This window comes from Oncorhynchus tshawytscha, linkage group LG22 (assembly GCF_018296145.1).
Source record: "Oncorhynchus tshawytscha isolate Ot180627B linkage group LG22, Otsh_v2.0, whole genome shotgun sequence".
Taxonomy (NCBI): domain Eukaryota; kingdom Metazoa; phylum Chordata; class Actinopteri; order Salmoniformes; family Salmonidae; genus Oncorhynchus; species Oncorhynchus tshawytscha.
This window is the reverse complement of record NC_056450.1, coordinates 15221735-15247714: the sequence shown is the minus strand read 5'-3', so window position 1 is coordinate 15247714 and position 25980 is coordinate 15221735. Positions and strand designations below refer to the sequence as shown.

General features: G+C 44.7%; 1 protein-coding gene across 1 annotated transcript in view; it reads left to right on the top strand.

Annotated features, from left to right (window-relative positions):
* The first annotated feature begins 447 nt into the window (after positions 1–447).
* The window catches only part of LOC112221907 (PDZ domain-containing protein 4-like), a 28620-nt gene continuing 3087 nt past the window's right edge, over positions 448–25980 (top strand). The window contains exons 1-7 of the mRNA XM_024384336.2: positions 448–3642; positions 16200–16253; positions 17081–17397; positions 17533–17623; positions 17759–17857; positions 17945–18007; positions 18097–18198. Coding sequence (XP_024240104.1) covers positions 3583–3642; positions 16200–16253; positions 17081–17397; positions 17533–17623; positions 17759–17857; positions 17945–18007; positions 18097–18198 — 786 coding nt within the window. The 5' untranslated portion in view covers positions 448–3582. The remainder of the gene's footprint in view (positions 3643–16199; positions 16254–17080; positions 17398–17532; positions 17624–17758; positions 17858–17944; positions 18008–18096; positions 18199–25980) is intronic.

Sequence of the window (25980 nt, the reverse complement as noted above, 5' to 3'; positions counted from 1 at the left end):
CTCTTTTCTGGGAGTCATGACATCAACTCATTTAAATTCACAGGCGGTCAGAGGCTTTTTTTTAATGTCCTTTATGCTTGTCTAGTACAGTTTATATCCTATATAATTATTGGTACCTTATCATATAAGCAATTGATACTTGCAATCCTCCCAAGGACCGAAGGAAACGCAAGATACATACAGTATGTCACAGATATATGAATATTGTCAAATATGAATTGATAGTGCACCTTGATTGTGCATTTATTTAATGTGGTAGCTTACTCTCTCTCCTTCCTTCCTGTTATAGGCTACCTGCATTGTGCAAACAGATCATCGGGCTGTCTGGAGCCTGCCCTGTGTTTCCCACAGAGAGAGACATAGAAAGAGGAAGAGGGGAAGGAGGGGTAGCAAATGAGGTGTGGGCAAAATATGGGGGACTAGGGGAGGGGGCCAGAGAGAGAGAGAGAGAGAGAGAGAGAGAGAGAGAGAGAGAGGAGGGAGAACAGTGTTGCATCTAGTAGAATCTTATTCAGCAGCAGTAGCAGCAGCAGGCATGCTTGATGGTGCAGCAGAACCGCCTTTGTGTTCCCCGCTGCAGTGGGGGAGCGCATTTATCGTCTCGCCTGAGGGAAGGAGCCAAGAGTATCCTCCAATCAGCCGTCAGTGATTTCTATCATCTTGTAGAGTCCGCTGATGGTGATTTATGTTGAACCTGAGAGAGGCACTCTGACACTACTCACCACCTGGATGGAATCCTCTCTACGCTTTTGTTCCTAATTGTGGGTTTTTAAAAGAATGACCAACAGACAAAAGGTGGATTACTACGGAGCTGCTGCCTCACATTCATGAATTTATGCTCTTTCCTCCCTGCAGCACAAGATGGATGAACTTTCTCTTTCCCGGAGCTCTAGTTTGAGCTTTGTTTTGGTCTGTGAGGACACAGAGGGACAGAAGTGATTATTGCAGTAATCTGGAAGAGGGAATACTCTCGTATCCTTCCTCATCCTTACAATTTGCGTATCCTCTCTTTCTATCCTCCCTGAGTCTGTTGCATCCTGTGTGAGTCCATACCTGTTGACTCAGATCATTCACATGGCAGGCTCTGGCTTTCAAACTGGCGCTTTTACAGTAGTAGCCAGGTAAGATTAGAATTCACATCCTCATGCGATGGTAGGCTCTATGTGGAGCTGGAGATGGAGAGAGAGCAGGAACCGTCGGGACATTTGACACGCCTGTTTGGCTTTCAGCACCTGCTGTGACTGTCTGCCACAGTTCTACAACTAGACTGGCTAATGGCATCTCTCTAGTGCTTACTGCCTAGCCTAGCAGACTGGGAGGGGTTTTTCAAGCGTGTGTGCGTGTCTCTCTCCGTGTGTGTGGGTCTTTTATATTGGAGTTGGTTATATATTGTCCGTGTTAAGGATTACACTGAGTGTCTGGAGAGATTACAGGTGCAGTCAGCAAGGCTTTGAGGAAGGATTACACTGAGTGTCTGGAGAGATTACAGGTGCAGTCAGCAAGGCTTTGAGGAAGGATTACAGAAGCTAACGCCTTGTTGCTGCCAGAAGGGTGGCTGGACAGAGGTTTAAAAACGTACCGTGTTGAACGGTGATCAGACTGCAGGGGCTCCTGGAGGAGGTGCAGATAAGACATAAAGGTTTAACCCAGGTGATGAGACAGACAGAGAGGGGAGAGGACCGGGAGATATACACACTCATGAAGAAATGGTTACGAGGGTACAGTATAATGGGGTACCTTTCTACTTGAGCATGGTTTAAGTTAGAGATGGAGAGAGAAAGACAGAGGGTAATTAAAGAATGAGTGCAGGGTTGAAGTCAATACACTGATTTATCCCACTTTAACAGTGGAAGCACGGGTTGAATGAGAGATACACATGAGAGGAGAAGAGACAAAGTGAAAGACTATCAATTAACACATTTCAATGAAAAGGAAAAGAGAGATTGCTAAACCTCAATCTTTCAAATAAAAAGCACAGTATTTTACACATGGCTTATCATTGGTGGTTTTGATGGTAATGAGTCCTGAATCTCCCAATAATAGTCCTGCAAACACAACATCCAATTGAATCCCGTAGTGCATGTGATATTGATTTTAAAACATGACCAGGTAGGATGGTTCCTGTTCTCTGCCTAACAGGCCTGTAATTGAATTCTAATCTTCTCTTCAGTGACACCCTGGAGCAGTAGCCTCCAGTATTCCAGTGGATTGGAAACACTTTCGATTAGTTAATACATGAACCATAACGTCAAAAGTGCTGGCTGGAAACCTGACAAAACACCTAGCTGAACCAACCAGTCTGTCTCAAACACCCTTCAGCCGACAACTGTAACCTATTTCCCTCAAATACTCCACATTTTTAAATGACATATATTTTGTATGCGGACGTGTTCACTGAAACAGCTTCATCCTGAAAGTGGTTCTTAGCAGTTGTTATTCTGACAGATACAGACCATCAGGCAAAGAGGTGTAGTTTGGACAACAGCGACTTCCTGGTGTGTTGTTCCCTCACTGTGATGCTTGTGCAAGTGGATGTGTTATTGGGTTCCGTGCACCCGATACACACCGCTTATCTTAGCCCGACGACCAGGGCTTGAGCTTCAGGCCGTAGGCTAGATGGTTCAGTGGGTAGGTTCTTTCTCTCTCCTCTTCGTCAGTTTCAATGGAGGCAAACCAGGAAATGTCAACGATCATAAGCACCAATGAAAAGGTTCTGACGTGTCCATTTACCCTGAAGAGGTGAAAGTACCAGAGCAAAAGAGGAGCGGAACCTGGGAAAAGACTGAAGCAATCCTTCTAAACCTGGAAAGCAAAGAAGGTGGGAAGGGAAAAAGAAGGTGAAAAGTACTTTGATATCGGTGCCTGTTTGCATCTGAAACTTTGAAAGTGTTTCTTTGATAGAGTGCTGGGACCAGGGGAAAAACATGGGTGAGTTTACTTCGAGTTCCATTGGGAAAAACCTCAGCTAGTTCAGAGAGACAGCTCACATGGTGAGACTGTTCCACAGAAATGAGAAGTGGTTATTAGGTTATTGAATCATCATTATATAGTCATGATAGACTGTCTTAGATACATTACAACACAATAGCAGAGATCGTCTGTCAGTCGTTCTTTCCAACCCATCAGCAGCTCCCTTGTCACCTTAGTCATTCCTCACTCCCCTTTCTACTCCTTCTGACCAATCCAAAGACCACGATGGAGTCATGCAAAACCTAACCTGAACCTAACCACTCCACGCTTATGAAGACAAAAAGAGATTGTTGTACTCTGTGATGGGGACAGAAACAGACGGGAAGACATTCAAAACCATTTTGTAAATGTATGGATCACTACAGGATGGTAGAACTTGAAATCTGACTAAAAAGAAGAGGAACAGGACACAGCGACAGGGACACAGACTGTTTTTGGGGACAGAGAACCTCTGGGTTTCATAATCCATAGTGTCCTAGTATAAGAGGGGTCGACACCTGTAGGTCGGTGGGAAGCTCTCTCTGACTGCCACACCCAAAGGGAAAGAGGGGTATTTTTAGGTACTGACCTCCTGGACTGGTTTGGCCCCACCCGGCCTGAGTCCAGGTCACCATGGGGTGCAACATGTGTGTGGTTCAGAAGCCTGAGGAACAGTACAGGGTCATGTTCCAGGTGAGTGATTCTCTCTTGCTCTCGCGCTCTCGCTCTCTCTTCCATCTAGCTTACAGTAGTACCAACTCTATTAACACTCTTCTCTCATCCTCTCTCCTCCTCTCTCATCCTCTCTCCTCCTCTCTCCTCCTCTCTTGCTGTCTTGACACTGACACAGCCTCTCCATATTGACACCTCTCTGGTTTAGTGGCTGTCTGCCTGAGGTCTGGTTACAGTTTGCGTTGTCAGTCGAAATGTTCTGGTAGCACCAGAACTGTAGAAACGGAGACAGGCGTCAATATGCTGACGTTATGTCGGTCTAATGTCCATCATCCATCACGACCAACTGACAGATCATGTTCACAACGATGACTTTAACACTCCATCCACATGAACAAGCAGTGCTTTTACAGAGGGGCTCACAGTGAAATGATTATGAACAATGTCATTACAACAGCCATAATGATGACAGATTTTTGGAGGAACAAAACATATGAGAAAAATAACAGATCATCAATCTACAGAATATGATTATTATTGTGACAAAATTCATCATGCAGGCATATTCATTCTTATATTATTTACTTCATGATTCATGATTCATTTAACACAGGCGTTTACGTGATTAAATAAGGCATAGGCTACGCATAGAATAAGATCAGTAATCAATTTTTACTTGTGCAACCACAACCACTCTCTCGCAGTTGCAGCAATCATGTCATTTTAATAATCATAACTATTATCATACTCTGTTATAATTATTGTAATTATTGTGAAAAGCCCTGTAGAGCCCAATTACATCTGAGAGGGAGACACTGAGGGGCCAGATTTTCACTGGGAATAGTGTAAGATGCTTTGGTTTTAGCTCAACGCCAAAATAGTTATTGTCAAGGGGTTGCGCTGAAGGGTTGCCATGGTTACAGCCTAAGCAACAGCAGCATTTAGCAACTGAGATGGTACATGTGCAAGCACATCTAGGTGTGCAGTCTTATGTAGGTTTTGCCAAGCTGGCCTCTTGGGCATTTTAATTTTTAGGATTTGGGATGTAAATTGGTATCCCTCCATTTAGTATGATATGTTATGTATGTTACAAATGGAATAGCGGTTGTACAATATTTTACGAATTGGAGGTTTCATACGTCTTCAAAGACGTATAGTATTATACGTCTTGCTCTGAGACCATGCTGCTTGTTGTGTCACAATGACAAAAGTTAGGAGAATTGACATTGCAGGTTAGGAGAACCAACGAGAAAGGTTAGGATCATTTACGTAGAAGATTAGGAGAATTAGGTTAAGGTTAGGAAAAGGGTTATGGGAAGGGTTAGCTAAATTGCTACAGTTGTCACCGACTCGAACACACAACCTTTGGATTGCTAGACTGTCACGGTATCCCCCACCCATCCTCCCTACTTTCGTTTTTGTGTTAGGTAACCACACCATTATTCCATTTGTAACATATCATATTAAATGGAGTGCGTTCCAAAGCCTACTTAGGTTTAACCCTGGTAGGTCTAAGCCCTTCGATCGCAATATCTACTAAGCTATCATATTGGATTGTTTTAAGATGGTAATAAAATGTATAGTTTAGCCATTTGATTTTAGGACCCCTGTAGGTATCATTTTTTAAATAAAAAAATGTGTTTGATATTTGGCTTTAGAATAGCCCATGTAAACGCATTGATTAACACATTTGTACATAGCAAAACAGACAGTCAAAAAATAAATCATAAGGAATAAGGTTTTGAATTGTCTGTCCTATATCTGAGAGATAAGAAAACTCAGGATTTAAAAAATACATATTTTACCCATTTTTGGTCACTTTATTCATGGCATTTTTTTTACCCCCTATGCTCACTGTGCCATTTATCTTCAGACAACTGCCGAAAAGCTTATTGAATCCACAGTGTGGATGTCGGTAAGCAAAACAAATGACACTCATGTCAAAGACAGTACAGTACGCAGATGGGCACAAACTGCTTCTCAAATAAAAATCCCCGATCCCACTTGTAGGCAATGTCATGGCGATGTTGGCTAGCTTCAAAACAACTGGGAACTCGGAAATCTTCGACTTCCAACTTCAGTGTGTTAAAGACAACTGAGAACTCTGGGGGAGCTTAGACTGTGCTCTAGAAAGATGCCCGAGTTTCCAACTTGGAATTCCGAGTTGGACAACCATTAAAAAAAAAAAAATCCCAGTCGGAACTTGTTTTTCCCCAAGTTCCCAGTTGTCTTAAACGCACTGGAGTTGGAAGTCAGAGACTTTGAATGCAGCATGAGCTGCAGCCACTTGAAGAAATGGTCTCTAGCAAGATGTTCAGTATTCAAAATGACGTCCCCGTGTGATGTGCAGCCTTGTCAATCAACTTTAAGGGCTGGTTTTGATTAGCGGTAATGCCTGTGAGACCATAAAAATGAAACATAAAAATATAATACCCAGGAATCAGCCTCCATATCCATATTCTCTTGTATCAGCAGAATCACAACATGATCTGTCAAATAAATAGTGATATATACTGTATGTGTTCTATTTTTATGTTTTTTTGACAAATAGTCCGGACATGTGAGTCTGTACCGGTCATCAGAACTGCACTTGGGGCCCAAGGCAAAGCCAAAGCAGCGAACAAGGGAGGGAGGGAGGGGGATAACATGAGCACTGCCAGTGGTAGAGTAATGAGTCAAAGAAAGGAGAGGACAAGATGGAAAAAAGAAAGGGGGAGGGAGGAGAGGACTTTGTTTCTGTTGATTGCCCTCAGGTGACAGGAGTAATTGATTTGAACGCTTCACAGAACTGGGATGAATAGGTAGGCTTGTGTGACTTTGCTGATCCCTCTTGTCTGTGTCTGTGTGTGTGTGTGTGTAGTCTGGAGCATGTAAGGGAGAATGGCAGTAAATTCAGTGACCCCAATACAGAGGTCAGCCATGATGACAGAGACCACATGTGGGGTCAGTGTTTAGATAAAGTGGAAGATTATATCACTTCACTGATCAAGCATTCAGACAATTGTGTAATAAGCTGTGCATAAAGGTATGCCCAGGGAAGCGAGCTCAAGTAATACAAAAATGTGCTCAGCTTTTACAGACAACAAAATCCACAGACTGGCAGACTGAGTCCCCTGTGTGAGATCCAGACAGGGAGTGGTAGGGAGTAAGACTGGTGGTTTATCACTGATTCCTCTGCCATAGCAGCAGAGAGCTGTTCTCTATCCCATCTGGGTGATGTAGCAAGGAGCGTGTCTGTTTGCTCTGTGGTCCAATCAGTCTGTACATTCTAATAAAAGAGGGTTCTTTGGATGTCCCCATAGACCTTTTTGGTTCCAGGTAGAACCCTTTTTGGTTCCTGGTAGAACTCTATCTAGAACAAAAAAAGGTTCTAAAGGGAAGCAAAAACGGGTTCTCCAGTGGGGACAGCCGAAGAACCCTTTTAGGTTCTAGATAGCACCTTTTTATTTTTCTAAGCGTGCACCCAATTCTTACAAAGACCAGAGGTTAGAGATAGACATAGGAGACACAGAACTGAGACACCGACACCCCTTCTATTGGCAGAAATATAGGGTGATCGGTGTTCCCAACTTGGGAAGGCCAGATGGCAAAGGGTGTGCCAAGAGAAGCAGGCAGGCATTTTGACGGACCATCAGCATTCCAGACAGAATACACTGATGGTTTGATTGCAGAAGATGAAGCTTCTGAATGTTACATAAAATATGCTATCCATCCAAAGGCACTTTGTATTTCCATGTAATTACATTTATTGAATTGAAAGAACTCTAGGCAATGTTGTAAATACAGAATTTCTAACAGGACAGAAGGTTGATTGGTTTTAAAACTCCACGATGCCAAATAAAATACCAACAATTAAAATGTGTCATCATGGAAGACAAAAAAAACATCACATTGCACAATTGCATTTGCATATTTGCATTGCTTTCTAAAACACTGCATGTTTGAGGTTTTGGTGCTCAGTTCTGGGCTGTTCACAAACGTGTAATTACACGTTCAAATTTAGACTCTTGATATAATGCAAACATAACGGTCAACTGAAAGGCTAGTTCTGTCTGCCTGAATACAATCTACAAGCCCAGAGGAACATATTAATGTACACACCCATATTTTACATTCTGCCTCCTGTCACTCCCCAGGTGAAAGTGGTGAAGGTCACCTCCTATATCAGTGTCTACAGCCTACATGAGTCTATGTATTTACAATAAGCATTAGTTGAGTTTATGTGTAATGCATAGCAAACTAACCAGAACATTCATGTATCTACACCACACAGTGAGTACAGTATCCATTTTGTGCTGCACCACCCACCCCTCTTCGGTCTCCCCCTCCGCCCCTCAGTCTCTACCGCCTCCAGTCTCTCTCTCCCTCTCTGTAGCATGGGTTGCAATGCGAGGCCGTTGCCACGGCAACTGAAGTCATTAAACAAGCCTAATGTGCCTTTTTCGTACTGAAAAGTTCTGACATACACACTGTGCAAACGCATGGCCACTCATTGATAAATCAAATCAAAGATTATTTGTCACGTGCGCCGAATACAATAGGTGTAGACCTTACAGTGAAATGCTTACTTACAGGCTCTAACCAATGGTGTGAAAAAAAGGTATGTGTGTGTGTGTAGGTAAGTAAAGACATAAAACAACAGTAAAAAGACATTTGAAAAAAGAGTATCAAGGCTATATACAGACACCGGTTAGTCAGGCTGATTGAGGTAGTATGTACATGTAGATATGGTTAAAGTGACTATGCATATATGATGAACAGAGAGTAGCAGAAGCATAAAAAGAGGGGTTGGCGGGTGGTGGGACACAATGCAGATAGCCCGGTTAGCCAATGTGCGGGAGCACTGGTTGGTCAGGCCAATTTAGGTAGTATGTACATAGCAGCAGTGTAAAAGAGGGGTTGGGAGGGGGGGAGCACACAATGCAAATAGTCCAGGTAACTTTCAAAGCACTTCATGGCTACGGACGTGAGTGCTACGGGTCTGTAGTCATTTAGGTAGGTTGCCTTTGTGTTCTTGGGCACAGGGACTATGGTGGTCTGCTTGAAGCATGTTGGTATTACAGACTCAATCAGGAACATGTTGAAAAAGTCAGTGAAGACACCTGCCAGTTGGTCAGCACAGGCCCGGAGCACACGTCCTGGTAATCCGTCTGGCCCCGCAGCCTTGTGTATGTTGACCTGTTTAAAGGTCTTACTCAAGTCTGCTACGGAGAACGTGATCACACAGTCGTCCGAAACAGCTGATGCTCTCATGCATGCCTCAGTGTTGCTTGCCTCGAAGCGAGCATAGAAGTGATTTAGCTCGTCTGGTAGGCTTGTGTCACTGGGCAGCTCGCGGCTGTGCTTCCCTTTGTAGTCTGTAATAGTTTGCAAGCCTTGCCACATCCGACGAGCGTCAGAGCCGGTGTAGTAGGATTCGATCTTAGTCTTGTATTGACGCTTGCCTGTTTGATGGTTCGTCGCAGGGCATAGATTTCTTGTAAGCTTCCGGGTTAGAGTCCCGCACCTTGAAAGCGGCAGCTCTACCCTTTAGCTCAGTGCGAATGTTGCCTGTAATCCATGGCTTCTGGTTGGTGTATGTACGTACAGTCACTGTGGGGATGACGTCCTCAATGCACTTATTGATAAAGCCAGTGACTGATGTGGTGTATTCCTCAATGTCATCGGAAGAATCCCGGAACATGTTCCAGTCTGTGATAGCAAAACAGTCCTGTAGTTTAGCATTTGCTTCATCTGACCACTTTTTTTATAGACTGAGTCACTGGTGCTTCCTGCTTTAATTTTTGCTTGTTAGCAGGAATCCGGAGGATCGAGTTGTGGTCAGATTTATCAAATGGAGGGCGAGGGAGAGCTTTGTAAGCGTCTCTGTGTGTGGAGTACAGGTCATCTAGATAACCTACTAACATGTGTATAGAGTACACAGACAAACATACACAGATGACACGCACATACACACACACACACACACACTCACTCACTCATATCAATGCACATAAAAGCACCAATTTTATTATATAGACATATCCCAATGATGAGTGCCGTGATATGACAACCTGACATTGAGATTGACTTTGCCCTCAGACATAATGTTTCTGTATCCAAACCAATATCTGTCTCTCTCATTGTCTCCTTCACCTGTCTTAGATTGAATCCCATCTGCCCCTTTTCTCCTCTTCTTCTCTTCCTCTCAGCATCTGTGTATTGATTGACTTCCTCTCTGGCTACAAATATCTAAACGGCTCCCCACAGTCACACCCACAGAGATTCCGCTTCCACCTTCTGTCTCCTGTCTTCCATCACTCTCTTGCTCTGAAAAACTAAGCGAAAAGACAGTCACATTCAGACAGTCACACACTTTTTCAGTGAGGGTTCACGGTCTATGGGCCTTCCGTAGAGAATTATCTGTCAATGGAAATATCTGTTGACTCTCACTAATTGGCTTGGTACTCACCTCAAAGCAGGCTTCTTTTATTCAACTCATCTGCCTCTTTATCATGGTGCCTGTATCTTTTCCCTTGGGAACACCTCTCTCTGGTAAATTTGTATTTGTATGATTAAGTGTGTGTGTGTGTGTGTATGTGATTAGGTTGGAGGTCATAAAGGGAGGAGAGGGGGTTTATGGGTTGTATTTCTGGTCGTGTGTGTGTGTGTGGAAATACATGACCACTTTCTTAGACAATAACAAATACATACAGCTCCAAAATGAGTTTTAAAAAATAGGAGAAAAACAAATCTGCTTACACTCTAGCCTACGCTATCTATCTACGGTTCTTCGGCCCTTTTGAGAACCATTTGAAGAACACTTTCTGGTTCCAGGTAGAACCCTCTCGATTCTCTGTAGAGCTCTTTCTACAGAGGGTTCTACATGGAACCCAAAAGGGTTCTGCCTGGAACCAAAAAGGGTTCTCCTATCGAGACAGCCGAAGACCTCTATTTAAACCTTTTTTTCTCAGACTGTAGTTATTGATAGCTCTATTGACAATGGCGTTTCTGAGAATCAATCTATTAACCCCAAATATGCTTGTTAGTTTATTAGTTTCCCAATTTCCCTGAATGTTTGAGTAGTCCCCAAGTCAATAGCAGCTCATCTTTGTCTATGTCTGAGCTCAACCACTTCCCACTGGCCTGTGTAAATGTCCCCCTGTGATATCAAACAGCTGGGGTTAGAACCAGACGGCACTGAGCATGTCTCCAGATATAATTGATTTTGTGAAGAGGGGACTAGACCCTTCAAAGCATGAGAGATGAGAAAAATCAATTACCCAACAAGTAGAATTGAATATGTGAAGGGCAGCAGGGCACGGTCAGCACACAGCCGTTACAAAAGAAGGAGGGAAACCATTTGGATTGTTTATTATTCATTTTTATGCAAATTGTTTGAGTGATAAGCTAAATTATTCACAGGGAAGAATACGAGTCAGTATAGAGTTTGAGTCGATACATTTGTCAAATCCTCCTTTACTGCTCATATGTTTGGGTGGGTGTACAGTACACCACCCATTCTCGGTCTTTCCCTCTCCCAGAGTCTGGTGTACTGTAGATATTCCATCAAACTGCAGCTAAAAGTTAGGAGATAAAGCCTCATTAAGCCTCTACATGTCCCTGGAGGTTCCTCTGTGTGTTTCCACTATTTACTTCACCAACGAGCATGGAGCCATGAGACAGTCACACCCAAAATGAGTCAACTTGTATTATAAACTTACAATCTACGAGTCCCTGAAAGCTCCTTCCCTCTTTCTTTGTGCTGTATTTCACTCCTCTTTCACCCCCCCGTCATCATTTTACCTCCCCCTCCCCCGGTGCTGCTCTCCATCAGCGCCTCTCCCTCGCTTTTTCCTCTCATCCCTTTGAACTACCTGCTTCTCTTTCATCGCCCTCTCTCTTTCACCCCCACCACTCGTTCGACAGCCTCTCCCAACCACCCCCCTGCTGTGCTACTCCGAATAACGTAGACAATGACAGGAATATGTAACGGCACGGAACTCGGTCTCAATTCACGCCTGTTATTTAATATAACTTTAGTGGAAGAATGAGCAATACACACCCTGCTCGCTCGCTCTCATTGGCAATTCGTCTCGACTGTCATTGGATAATATGAGACTCTGCAAAGGTCAGAGGTTTTAGGTCATGAAATCAGCTGACATAATGGACCAGTGGATGTATAATGCATTGCGCAACACGTCAAGATGAGTTATCCTTCCAATCTAATGCACAACAACCGTGAACCTGTACGAAGCCATCCTCAAAGCAATCTCACTGCCTCTCATTGATAATGAATGCAACGGGCGTCCCCCTCCATCCTCTCTCTGTGTTCTCAGACTGTCAGCAATGGCCAAAGAGCTGGTCTTCTATATACCCTATCCCTCATTGGTCCTAATGATGGTGTTACAGGAGAAAAACAACTCACTGTCTCAAATGCTCCATCTCACTTGGTTCCTGTCATGTGTAGACAAAAGAAGAGAGAGGAAAAAAATGCAAGTTGCAGGACAAGCTTTTGTAAAGGGACAATTTCATTAGACTTGGCAAATAAAAAAATACAGTCAGGCTTCACACTGTTAACTCCATTTGGCGTGGCGGAAGATGCCATGCAAAGAAATTAGGTTTCTTAGTTTGTCTTCAAGTGAAAGAACTCATTAAGAGGGTGAGAGCGACAGAGATGTATGGAGGGTCATTAGTATAGGAAGGACAAACGGGCAAGGGAAGGAAACAGCACAGATATAAGAGCATGTTTTGTATCCTCTAGGGAGGGGCTGGAGAAAGAAGAGTGCTGAGGCAGCATGAGGAGAGAGCGATATAGGGAGTGAGTGAGTGATATAGAGAGAGATGGGGGGGGGGTAAAGAGAGAGAGTGAGAGAGGCAAAGAGCGACAGAAGGGAAAGAGGAAGAGGGAGACAATGGCAGGGGAGTGGGGTTTGGAAAGAGGTGTGAGCAAAGAAAACACAGAGAGGGAGAGAGGAGGTGCAGAAAGGCATGGAGAGGAGGTACAGAAAGGCATGGAGAGAGGAGGTGCAGAAAGGCATGGAGAGGAGGTACAGAAAGGCATGGAGAGCGGAGGTGCAGAAAGGCATGGAGAGGAGGTGCAGAAAGGCATGGAGAGGAGGTGCAGAAAGGCATGGAGAGAGGAGGTGCAGAAAGGCATGGAGAGAGGAGGTGCAGAAAGGCATGGAGAGGAGGTACAGAAAGGCATGGAGAGAGGAGGTGCAGAAAGGCATGGAGAGAGGAGGTGCAGAAAGGCATGGAGAGGAGGTACAGAAAGGCATGGAGAGAGGAGGTGCAGAAAGGCATGGAGAGAGGAGGTGCAGAAAGGCATGGAGAGGAGGTACAGAAAGGCATGGAGAGAGGAGGTGCAGAAAGGCATGGAGAGAGGAGGTACAGAAAGGCATGGAGAGAGGAGGTACAGAAAGGCATGGAGAGAGGAGGTGCAGAAAGGCATGGAGAGGAGGTACAGAAAGGCATGTAGAGGGAGAGAGGAGGTACAGAAAGGCATGTAGAGGGAGAGAGGAAGTACAGAAAGGCATGGAGAGGAGGTACAGAAAGGCATGGAGAGAGGAGGTGCAGAAAGGCATGGAGAGGAGGTACAGAAAGGCATGGAGAGGAGGTACAGAAAGGCATGTAGAGGAGGTACAGAAAGGCATGTAGAGGGAGAGAGGAGGTACAGAAAGGCATGTAGAGGGAGAGAGGAGGTGCAGAAAGGCATGGAGAGGAGGTACAGAAAGGCATGGAGAGAGGAGGTGCAGAAAGGCATGGAGAGGGAGAGAGGAGGTGCAGAAAGGCATGGAGAGGGAGAGAGGAGGTGCAGAAAGGCATGGAGAGGCAGAGAGGAGGTGCAGAAAGGCATGGATAGAGGAGGTGCAGAAAGGCATGGAGAGAGGAGGTGCAGAAAGGCATGGGGAGAGGAGGTGCAGAAAGGCATGGGGAGGGAGAGAGGAGGTGCAGAAAGGCATGGAGAGGAGGTACAGAAAGGCATGGAGAGTGCAGAAAGGCATGGAGAGAGGAGGTGCAGAAAGGCATGGGGAGGGAGAGAGGAGGTGCAGAAAGGCATGGAGAGAGGAGGTGCAGAAAGGCATGGGGAGGGAGGTGGTGCAGAAAGGCATGGAGAGGAGGTACAGAAAGGCCTGGAGAGAGGAGGTGCAGAAAGGCATGGAGAGGGAGAGAGGAGGTGCAGAAAGGCATGGAGAGGCAGAGAGGAGGTGCAGAAAGGCATGGGGAGGGAGAGAGGAGTTGCAGAAAGGCATGGAGAGGGAGAGAGGAGGTGCAGAAAGCCATGGAGAGGGAGAGAGGAGGTGCAGAAAGGCATGGGGAGTGGAGAGAGGAGGTGCAGAAAGGCATGGGGAGGGAGAGAGGAGGTGCAGAAAGGCATGGAGAGGGAGAGAGGAGGTGCAGAAAGGCATGGAGAGGGAGAGAGGAGGTGCAGAAAGGCATGGAGAAGGAGAGAGGAGGTGCAGAAAGGCATGGAGAGAGGTGCAGAAAGGCATGGAGAGGGAGAGAGGAGGTGCAGAAAGGCATGGAGAGAGGAGAGGAGGTGCAGAAAGGCATGGAGAGGGAGAGAGGAAGTGCAGAAAGGCATGGAGGGGGAGAGAGGGAGGTGCAGAAAGGCATGGAGAGGGAGAGAGGAGGTGCAGAAAGGCATGGAGAGGGAGAGAGGAGGTGCAGAAAGGCATGGAGAGGGAGAGAGGAGGTGCAGAAAGGCATGGAGAGGGAGAGAGGAGGTACAGAAAGGCATGGAGAGGGAGAGAGGAGGTACAGAAAGGCATGGAGAGGGAGAGAGGAGGTGCAGAAAGGCATGGAGAGGGAGAGAGGAGGTGCAGAAAGGCATGGAGAGGGAGAGAGGAGGTGCAGAAAGGCATGGGGAGGGAGAGAGGAGGTGCAGAAAGGCATGGAGAGGGAGAGAGGAGGTGCAGAAAGGCATGGAGAGGGAGAGAGGAGGTGCAGAAAGGCATGGAGAGGGAGAGAGGAGGTGCAGAAAGTCATGGAGAGGGAGAGAGGAGGTGCAGAAAGGCATGGAGAGGAAGAGAGGAGGTGCAGAAAGGCATGGAGAGGGAGAGAGGAGGTGCAGAAAGGCATGGGGAGGGAGAGAGGAGGTGCAGAAAGTCATGGGGGGCCAGAACCAAATGGAAAAGAATAGAGAGCGAATGTGGCAAGAACGTTTATGTGGTTGACTGCACAGAAGAACATCGATTTGAATTGCAATTATTTGAAGGGGACAAGAAAAGAGAGGGGAACGATGGAGGCATGGAAGCAGGGTATAAAGATGTGGAAATCCCCAGACAGCCAAGGTCGGTGTGTGACCATGAATGCACTAACACAATGTCTGTATGCCTAGGTGTCTGTCTTCTGTCACTCAGAGCACCTCGATACTGTCTACAGGTCTCCATTAAAACATATGGAGGCGCACTTGTGACACACACACGCACACCCTCACGCACATTCACCCAGCTGTGTGCAATATGCTCATGACTTCAACCAGCAGGTTCTATACACACCAAAAAGCACATTACCATTTGGTCAGAGGGGTATAAATGGTGGTTTGATGTTTCACCTCTTAACAAACGTAATGTTGGGGTGTAATGTTTGATGTTACCAGGATCACTGCTTCTCTCATGGAGAAAGTTCAGTCACCTCCAAATCAACATCCCAGCTATTTAAATCGGATTACCCCAGCAGATCTACACCCATAAAGCCTCCTCTATCTGCCTCTCTCTGTAGCAACTGGCAGGGGGCAAACATCATAGATATGGAGATACGGAGATACAGAGAGAGAGATCGAGAGCACTATGAAACTGGCTTCACAGACATGTAGATATAGGAAACTAGAGAGGGTTTATCTATTAGGCTGGGTTGGCACACATTGATTTACAGAGAGGTATTCTATGTGACTGAGTTGTGTTGGTTAGATGTATTCTATGTGACTGAGTTGTGTTGGTTCACAGAAGCCCAGTTTATACCTGGTTCTGACATGCATCCTTTGTCCTGATCTCGTCCACATTCTGATTGTGCCCACATTTCCAGACAGGTGTAGATGAAGAAAAGACGCATTGTGACTACCTACGGAGGCAGTCAGGCACATGTCAGCAAGTCTAGAGGGATCTGGACAGTGAAACCATTTAAATCATCGTTATCCCAGCTTCTAAAATCATTGGCAGGTGGCATCATTGACTTATGGCATCAAAGTGTGTATTAAAATTGGGAAAATAAATATTATTTTGAAAGAACAGCTGTCAAATAATTTGCATACAGGGAGGGAACAGGAAATGTGGTCACAATTTTAATACCATGTGTAGACATATTTCTGAGAATGAAAAAACAATCAGAATGTGGACAAGATCAGGACAAAGGACAAATGTTAGCGCAAGGTATAAATGAGGCTAGAGAGGATCGTGTACAGCATGGTTGGACACATGCAGAGGGATTTAGGACTAATACAGAGATTAGTCTACCAACAGGCAGCATTTCTCTCAACCAGTAATAACCCATTTCCTTACAACAAACATTGCACTTTCACCTTTTCCTCAGAGCCTACCCTATTAACGTAAGCCTTCTCTTCTCTAATGATTCCATTGCTCTCCCTCTCTCAACAGAAGGGTCAAATAAGTAACACGCTGTGTCCTTTTGATGGAGAAGGTCGACTGAAGGTCTCAGTATAACGTTTTTCTTCTCCCCGCTGTGTGATGTCAAAACCTTTTAAATTGAGAGAAATGTACCACGTACTGTGATGTGTCTTTGTAACCTTACATGTGATGTGTGTATTATTAACATACACTAAACCTACACATTTCTCTATGTGTTGAGGTGTACTGTGTTATTCTCTTATCTTCAATGGCTATCTGTTTGCTGTCTAACCCTAGTTCTGTGTCTTAGGCCTGTCTGTGTGTGTGTTGCGTTCATGTATTCTCCTCCTCAGTCCTTGTGTTGTGGTTCAGTCTAACACGCAGTGAGCTAACCTTGGTCTGTCTGTATGTCTGGCGAGAGATCCGCTAGTGTGGCTCAAAGTCTGCTATCTATACTCCTGTTTGGTGCACCTGTTTTGTCATCACACACTCTCTCCACTCATTGCCCTTTCTCTCTATAAACTGTTTATTTTCCATCTTTGTGTTACTCTCTCTCAATTTCTCCACGTCTCCCTCTGTAGGTGCCCTGGTACTCCTTTGTGTTTAATCATTCTTCACCACACTTAGAAAAAAGGGTTCCAAAAGGGTTCTTTGGCTGTCCCCATAGGAGAACCATTTTTGGTTTCAGGTAGAACCCGTTTTGGTTCCAGGTAGCACTCTTTTGGGTTCCATCTAGAACCCTCTTTGTAAAGGGTTTTACATGGAACCCAAAAGGGTTCTTCAAAGGGTTCTACTATGGGGATATTCGAGGAACGGTTTTGGGTTCTAGACAGCACTCACCTACTCTTCCTTTCTTCTCCTTTTCCACTACCTTCTCCACTCTGACCTCTGGTCTTGCTCCCCTCCTCTAGGTGAATGGTAAGGAGCTGTCCTGTCTCTCACGGGACCCCACCCTGGATGTGCGAGACCCCCTGCTGTCTCACGTGTTGAAGAGGGGGGCCCGGCGGCGGGCGGGACTGGCAGGGCGACTAGCGGGGCTGGACGGGACAGTAGCAGTTCCAGGGGGGCTGACTGACTGTGTGGACAGCGGCACTCAGACTGACATCAGCTTCCAACACATGTTGACTCTGGGAAGGACCGCCCACCACCCAGGTGGAGCCCCACCCCCTCACCCGCCCCCCTCCCCTCCACTGCCACCCATCCTGGAACCCAACCTGCTCAACGAGCTGTGAGTGGAGTGTGCGTGTGTGTGAGAGAGATAATTCAATTTACTTTTCAAATTCCATAAGATGTTTGAAAGCTCTGCCGTTTGTGGCTCTGCTTAAATTTTGATACACTGACATATTCTCTGTCTTCTTCTCAGCCTTTTAGAGCCGGAATATTATGACCCCAATGACTACTTTGATATCACTCAGCATGAGGCGGATCTCAGGCAGGATGAGTTGGAGTACGAGGTGAGGCTACAATTTCCTGTCAGATCCAATTGCCTACCGTGTAATTCAACAGCAATCCCATTCTTCATGCCCTCTGCATCTCCATTACCCGTGTTCATGTGTTTAACACGTGTGTTTTGTCTGGCATTTCAATAGGAGGTGGAGCTCTATAAGTCTCGTCAGCAGGACAAACTGGGGTTAACGGTGTGCTACCGGACAGACGATGAGGAGGACCTGGGGATCTATGTGGGCGAGGTGAGGAGGATGGGAGTGAGGATGAGGGTTATACTCGCTCTGATCGCCTGTTTGCCAGCTAACCTAATCCTCTGTCTCTCTCTCCAGGTCAACCCCAATAGTATAGCTGCTATGGATGGCCGTATCCGAGAGGGGGATAGAATCTTACAGGTAGGGTTGTTAGACAACGTTCGGTAACGTTCGGTTATCCTTTATGGCAGAAAGCAGGGTCAGACCAGAACATTTCTGATGTGTCTCAGATAAACGGGGTGGACATCCAGAACAGAGAGGAGGCGGTGGCCATTCTGACCCAGGAGGACAGCACCAACATCTCCCTGCTCCTGGCCCGGCCTGAAATAGAGGTGAGAGACCCTCTGAACTGGTTTACTATCTGATATACCATATAAACAAACCAACCAAGACCATGATAACTACACTACAGTAAATACCATATAAACAAACCAACCAAGACCATGATAACTACACTTCAGTAAATACCATATAAACAAACCGACCATGATAACTACACTACAGTAAATACCATATAAACAAACCGACCATGATAACTACACTACAGTAAATACCATATAAACAAACTAACCAAGACCATGATAACTACACCACAGTAAATACCATATAACCATCAAAGTTGCTTCATTCTTCACACCAAAATTCATTCAAATTCAAGTCAACTAGTTTCTTAACAAAATGACATAAGAAATCTCTCCAAGGTGGCATAGCAGTTCAGAAGTCTTTTGTTCTCGTCTTGTCGTGTCCGATATATATATATATATATATATATATATATAACTATATATATTTACAACTTTTTTCACATACATTTTATTTTTATTTTCCATCAACTCATCTTCAAAACACTCTCCTGCAACCCGCCTCACCAATTTATATTTATAAAAAAGTATTATTTACCTCAAATCTGTAATCCTCCAAGAAGCTAGCCAGAAACTCCAAGAAGCTAGCCTGAAACTAGCCAGAAGCTAATCCAGAAGCTAGTTAGCTTCTTTACTGGCAAATTGTTAGTATTCAGCTAACCACGGTTTGTGGTCATCAGCTATCCTTTAGCTCGAAAATCTATCGCCAGTTTTGTACGGCGCGGCTCGGCTCGGAACGGAACATACCGGACCAATTTTTCTCTCCATGTCCCTGGATTTCGACTGCTCTCTGGACATTCATACCCGGATCTCACAGCTAGCTAGCTGCTATCCGTGTGACTATCGGCTTTCGTCGATTCCGGAGCAAACATCAATTATTCCGGAGCTAGCCAGCTCCGTCAATCACTCCTGAGTTCCATCAATCACTCCTGGGCTGCAGTCACCTATCCGGACCCGTTTTACTGCCTACGCGGAGCCCCACCGGGCCTTCACGGCTGGCCTGCCGACGTTATCTACCCGAAGGAGATCCGGCTGGCTCCTCCGTCGCGACGTTACCTGAACGCCCATCTGCGGCCTGCTAACCGTTAGCTGTCTTACCGGCTGCTATCTGAATAGACAATCGGACTATTTATTTATTTTTATTATTATTATGTTTTCTTCTTGGGCCTCTATAACTATATCTATTGTTTTTATTTTTGTTGTTGTTGTGTGATTTGGATTAATCCCCTCTACCACACGGAACCCCACTAATCTACTGACGGAACGCAAGAGGTGGCTAACAACAGACCTCCATCCTATGCTAGCTTGCTACCGATGGCCCGGCTAGCTGTCTGAATCGCCGTGACCCCAACCAACCTCACTACTCACTGGACCCTTTTGATCACTCGACTAAGCATGCCTCTCCTTAATGTCAATATGCCTTGTCCATTGCTGTTCTGGTTAGTGTTTATTGGCTTATTTCACTGTAGAGCCTCTAGTCCTGCTCACTATACCTTATCCAACCTATTAGTTCCACCACCCACACATGCAATGACATCTCCTGGTTTCAATGATGTTTCTAGAGATATCTCTCTCTTCATCACTCAATACCTAGGTTTACCTCCACTGTATTCACATACTACCATACCTTTGTCTGTACATTATACCTTGATGCTATTTTACCGCCCCCAGAAACCTCCTTTTACTCTCTGTTCCAGACGTTCTAGACGACCAATTCTCATAGCTTTTAGCCGTACCCTTATTCTACTCCTCCTATGTTCCTCTGGCGATGTAGAGGTGAATCCAGGCCCTGCAGTGCCTAGCTCCACTCCTATTCCCCAGGCGCTCTCTTTTGACGACTTCTGTAACCGTAATAGCCTTGGTTTCATGCATGTTAACATTAGAAGCCTCCTCCCTAAGTTTGTTCTATTCACTGCTTTAGCACACTCTGCCAACCCGGATGTTCTAGCTGTGTCTGAATCCTGGCTTAGGAAGACCACCAAAAATTCAGAAATTTTAATTCCAAACTACAACATTTTCAGACAAGATAGAACTGCCAAAGGGGGCGGTGTTGCAATCTACTGCAAAGATAGCCTGCAGAGTTCTGTCCTACTATCCAGGTCTGTACACAATTTGAACTTCTACTTTTAAAAATCCACCTCTCTAAAAACAAGTCTCTCACCGTTGCCGCCTGCTATAGACCACCCTCTGCCCCCAGCTGTGCTCTGGACACCATATGTGAACTGATTGCCCCCCATCTATCTTCAGAGTTCGTGCTGCTAGGCGACCTAAACTGGAACATGCTTAACACCCCAGCCATCCTACAATCTAAACTTGATGCCCTCAATCTCACACAAATTATCAATGAACCTACCAGGTACCTCCCCAAAGCCTTAAACACGGGCACCCTCATAGATATCATCCTAACCAACTTCCCCTCTAAATACACCTCTGCTGTCTTCAACCAAGATCTCAGCGATCACTGCCTCATTGCCTGCATCTGTAATGGGTCAGCGGTCAAACGACCTCCACTCATCACTGTAAAACGCTCCCTGAAACACTTCTGAGAGCAGGCCTTTCTAATCGACCTGGCCGGGGTATCCTGGAAGGATATTGATCTCATCCCGTCAGTAGAGGATGCCTGGATATTTTTTTAAATGCCTTCCTAACCATCTTAAATAAACATGCCCCATTCAAGAAATTTAGAACCAGGAACAGATATAGCCCTTGGTTCTCCCCAGACCTGACTGCCCTTAACCAACACAAAAACATCCTATGGCGTTCTGCATTAGCATCGAACAGCCCCGTGATATGCAGCTGTTCAGGGAAGCTAGAAACCATTATACACAGGCAGTTAGAAAAGCCAAGGCTAGCTTTTTCAAGCAGAAATTTGCTTCCTGCAACACTAACTCAAAAAGTTCTGGGACACTGTAAAGTCCATGGAGAATAAGAACACCTCCTCCCAGCTGCCCACTGCACTGAAGATAGGAAACACTGTCACCACTGATAAATCCACCATAATTGAGAATTTCAATAAGCATTTTTCTACGGCTGGCCATGCTTTCCACCTGACTACTCCTACCCCGGTCAACAGCACTGCACCCCCAACAGCAACTCACCCAAGCCTTCCCCATTTCTCCTTCTCCCAAATCCATTCAGCTGATGTTCTGAAAGAGCTGCAAAATCTGGACCCCTACAAATCAGCCGGGCTAGACAATCTGGACCCTTTCTTTCTAAAATTATCTGCCGAAATTGTTGCCACCCCTATTACTAGCCTGTTCAACCTCTCTTTCGTGTTGTCTGAGATTCCCAAAGATTGGAAAGCAGCTGCGGTCATCCCCCTTTCAAAGGGGGACACTCTTGACCCAAACTGCTACAGACCTATATCTATCCTACCGTGCCTTTCTAAGGTCTTCGAAAGCCAAGTCAACAAACAGATTACCGACCATTTCGAATCTCACCATACCTTCTCTGCTATGCAATCTGGTTTCAGAGCTGGTCATGGGTGCACCTCAGCCACGCTCAAGGTCCTAAACGATATCTTAACCGCCATCGATAAGAAACATTACTGTGCAGCCGTATTCATTGATCTGGCCAAGGCTTTCGACTCCGTCAATCACCACATCCTCATCGGCAGACTCGACAGCCTTGGTTTCTCAAATGATTGCCTCGCCTGGTTCACCAACTACTTCTCTGATAGAGTTCAGTGTGTCAAATCGGAGGGTCTGCTGTCCGGACCTCTGGCAGTCTCTATGGGGGTGCCACAGGGTTCAATTCTTGGACCGACTCTCTTCTCTGTATACATCAATGAGGTCGCTCTTGCTTCTGGTGAGTCTCTGATCCACCTCTACGCAGACGACACCATTCTGTATACTTCCGTCCCTTCTTTGGACACTGTGTTAACAACCCTCCAGGCAAGCTTCAATGCCATACAACTCTCCTTCCGTGGCCTCCAATTGCTCTTAAATACAAGTAAAACTAAATGCATGCTCTTCAACCGATCGCTACCTGCACCTAACCGCCTGTCCAACATCACTACTCTGGACGGCTCTGACTTAGAATACGTGGACAACTACAAATACTTAGGTGTCTGGTTAGACTGTAAACTCTCCTTCCAGACCCATATCAAACATCTCCAATCCAAAGTTAAATCTAGAATTGGCTTCCTATTTCACAACAAAGCATCCTTCACTCATGCTGCCAAACATACCCTTGTAAAACTGACCATCCTACCAATCCTCGACTTTGGCGATGTCATTTACAAAATAGACTCCAATACCCTACTCAACAAATTGGATGCAGTCTATCACAGTGCAATCCGTTTTGTCACCAAAGCCCCATATACTACCCACCATTGTGACCTGTACGCTCTCGTTGGCTGGCCCTCGCTTCATACTCGTCGCCAAACCCACTGGCTCCATGTCATCTACAAGACCCTGCTAGGTAAAGTCCCCCTTATCTCAGCTCGCTGGTCACCATAGCATCTCCCACCTGTAGCACACGCTCCAGCAGGTATATCTCTCTAGTCACCCCCAAAACCAATTCTTTCTTTGGCCGCCTCTCCTTCCAGTTCTCTGCTGCCAATGACTGGAACAAACTACAAAAATCTCTGAAACTGGAAACACTTATCTCCCTCACTAGCTTTAAGCACCAACTGTCAGAGCAGCTCCAGATTACTGCACCTGTACATAGCCCACCTATAATTTAGCCCAAACAACTACCTCTTTCCAAACTGTATTTAATTTTTATTTATTTATTTATTTTGCTCTTTTGCACCCCATTATTTTTATTTCTACTTTGCACATTCTTCCATTGCAAAACTACCATTCTAGTGTTTTACTTGCTATATTGTATTTACTTTGCCACCATGGCCTTTTTTGCCTTTACCTCCCTTCTCACCTCATTTGCTCACATTGTATATAGACTTGTTTATACTGTATTATTGACTGTATGTTTGTTTTACTCCATGTGTAACTCTGTGTCGTTGTATCTGTCGAACTGCTTTGCTTTATCTTGGCCAGGTCGCAATTGTAAATGAGAACTTGTTCTCAACTTGCCTACCTGTTTAAATAAAGGTAAAATAAATAAATAAAATAAAAAAATGACATATAGAAACCTCTACACTAGAGACACACCATTTGTGTAAAAAATAAATAAGACTGGAGGTATGAATCTCCACCTACCCTGTTAACCCATGTAAGGAGACAGGAGACGTGGGAGACAGGGAGACAGGGAGAAATGGAGCTGGACGGGAGCGATAGCTAGCGAGGAGAGGGAGAGCCTGGTTGTTTTCAGTACGTGCCAATGTGGCATTGCTTTGTTTCCCTCAAGGTCACAGCTCAACAGACATAAGGACACAGTCCCAGGACATCCCATAATGTATATACACACACCCAGCAAATGGGTAGTCACTGACCACACACACCTCCAGATGGAACGGCATAGTTTACCATTTTTATGCTGAGAGTGATGCACGAGGCATAGACACACACCAATATACCTTCTCACACACAGCCATGCAAAACAAATGTGTGTGTGCTCTGAGACACACTCAGAGTGTTGACATCAGAATGCAGTCCACATTCAGCCCAGAATGAGCTAGAGGGCAGATTTAAGAGAGGGCCATTAAATGTAGGCTGCTACCCAGACAAAGGCACGACTGCAAGTACCCTCAAATTCCCCTTATTCATCTGGCACCCTCGAATCTGCAGAGAGACGTGACACGCAGGGTAGACTAAAACTGCAGCTAGAATAACAATACAATTTCATGGTTAGGAACACCATACGAATATGGAAGAAAATGAAATGTATTCTACAAGAACCAGTATCACTCCCTGAAAACACAACCCTATGGAACAATCATTGGACAGCTTTTCAGAATTCACAGATAAATTGGTCCACATGGAAAACTAAAGGCATAGAACCATAAATGGCTTGGTAAAAGGAGATCAATGCATTTCCATTAAATCATTGAAAAGCTATTTTGGACTGACAAAATGTAGATATTTTCAAATACACACAACTTAAATGTTTCCTATCAAGATATTTCTATTTTAAGTCGTTTGGGTGTCAGAGCGATCCTATTTGAGTCAGGAAATGCTGTTCATATGATCGGCCTTCTGCAAGGTTTTGTTTATCTTACCTGTCTACCTGACAATCTCCTAGAAAGAAATATAAACTATTGGAACCAAGAATGAAAAGGAACTGATATTGACACAAGATGGAGGGAATGTTGGAACATATTGTAACTAACGAAATTACAGGTAACAAACATGTGTGCTTAATCCAGAATAAACCAATGTTTCAAATGAATTACACAAGGGACACAATTCACAAATGAAGCCCATGAGTTGTGGGTGGAGTTGTCTGTCAGAAGTATTACAATGTAAATGCATTTTTACTCTGTCTGTCTACCTATTCCAAGACATGGCATTTGAGGCTTCAGTGGAAGATACTTTTCTAGTCGATCATCTTGAAACAACATATACTTCAAAAATGGAAATCAACCAATCCTCTATCGTTAACACAATGGAAAGGCCTAATGCTTTATTATCTAAATGTTGAAACTGTGTGGGAGACAGAGAGAAACAAAATAGTGCAGTTTGAGGCCATGTGGCAGGGAGAGATAGGGGTGTGAGCAGGGGTGATGTTATGAATGTTTGTGTGCGTCTGTATGTTGTTGATGGTTTGTCTATGTTTAGTATTGTTTAAAAAAAGGGCAACAAATGTAATCTTACAAAAAATAAAACTATGATAATAAGATTTGTCGATAAAGTATAGTCTCACATTGAAAACGCAGAGTGAAGAGAGGAGAAGAGATGGGGATCATCCAAGGACTGTATATATGAGCAGATATTAAGGATTTATTCAACGGTCGGGAAAGAGCGACAGAGAAATAAGGAAATTAAGGGTTTTTTGAATAATAATATCTCTTAACCTGAATACAGTTAAACAATTCAAGTGTAAACCAAATCAATTAACCCTTTAAAACCCAATGTTACATATATGTAACATTGTCTTTAAACACCTGGTAAAGTGTCTGCACGCGATCAGTACATAAAAAAGAGTAACTTGAAGTGATCGCAATAAACACTTTTGGCACCATCTGGTGGCCAATCTTTGTAATATGACACTGTGAGCAAAAATATTCAGTCACTTGAAAGTTTGTTTTATATATATGAAAAATAGGGTATTAAGTGATGCAAACCACACATTTGCATAGATTCTTTGCATACCAACAGTTTTTATATTTATTTTCCAGAAATACGTTATTTGGAGTCTCCTTTCACTCCTGTTCACACTTCTTTCAATTTAGTTTATGCAAGGAAACTGGGTCCAGGTTTCTAAGGGTTAAATGTAATCAACTCCACTCTGAGTGGTGATTTGTTTACTGAATTAAAGCATACACATTTAATCAATATCTCAGGGGGATCTGGATAAAGGGAGTAAATTAAAACGAGCAATTTGTAATTCTCCTGTACTATTCACTGGTGGTAAAAACACCACACAGAGTGGTGGTGGTGTGTGTTTTTGTGCGCGCTTGTAAGTGCATGTGTGTGCGTGCGTGCATATAGTTGGGTGGGTGGGTGTGCATGTGCATACATTTAACTTTGGGTCCAATTTTCCTTCTTTTCATCCCGACAGCTCAGTGGAAAATACCCCTCAGTAAAAATGCCTTTAAAATGGTAATGAAATCACATTACCTTGGCTCCTACTGCCATCTAGTGACTGAGATAAACGCTAACAGACATACCTCTGTAACATGTTGTATGA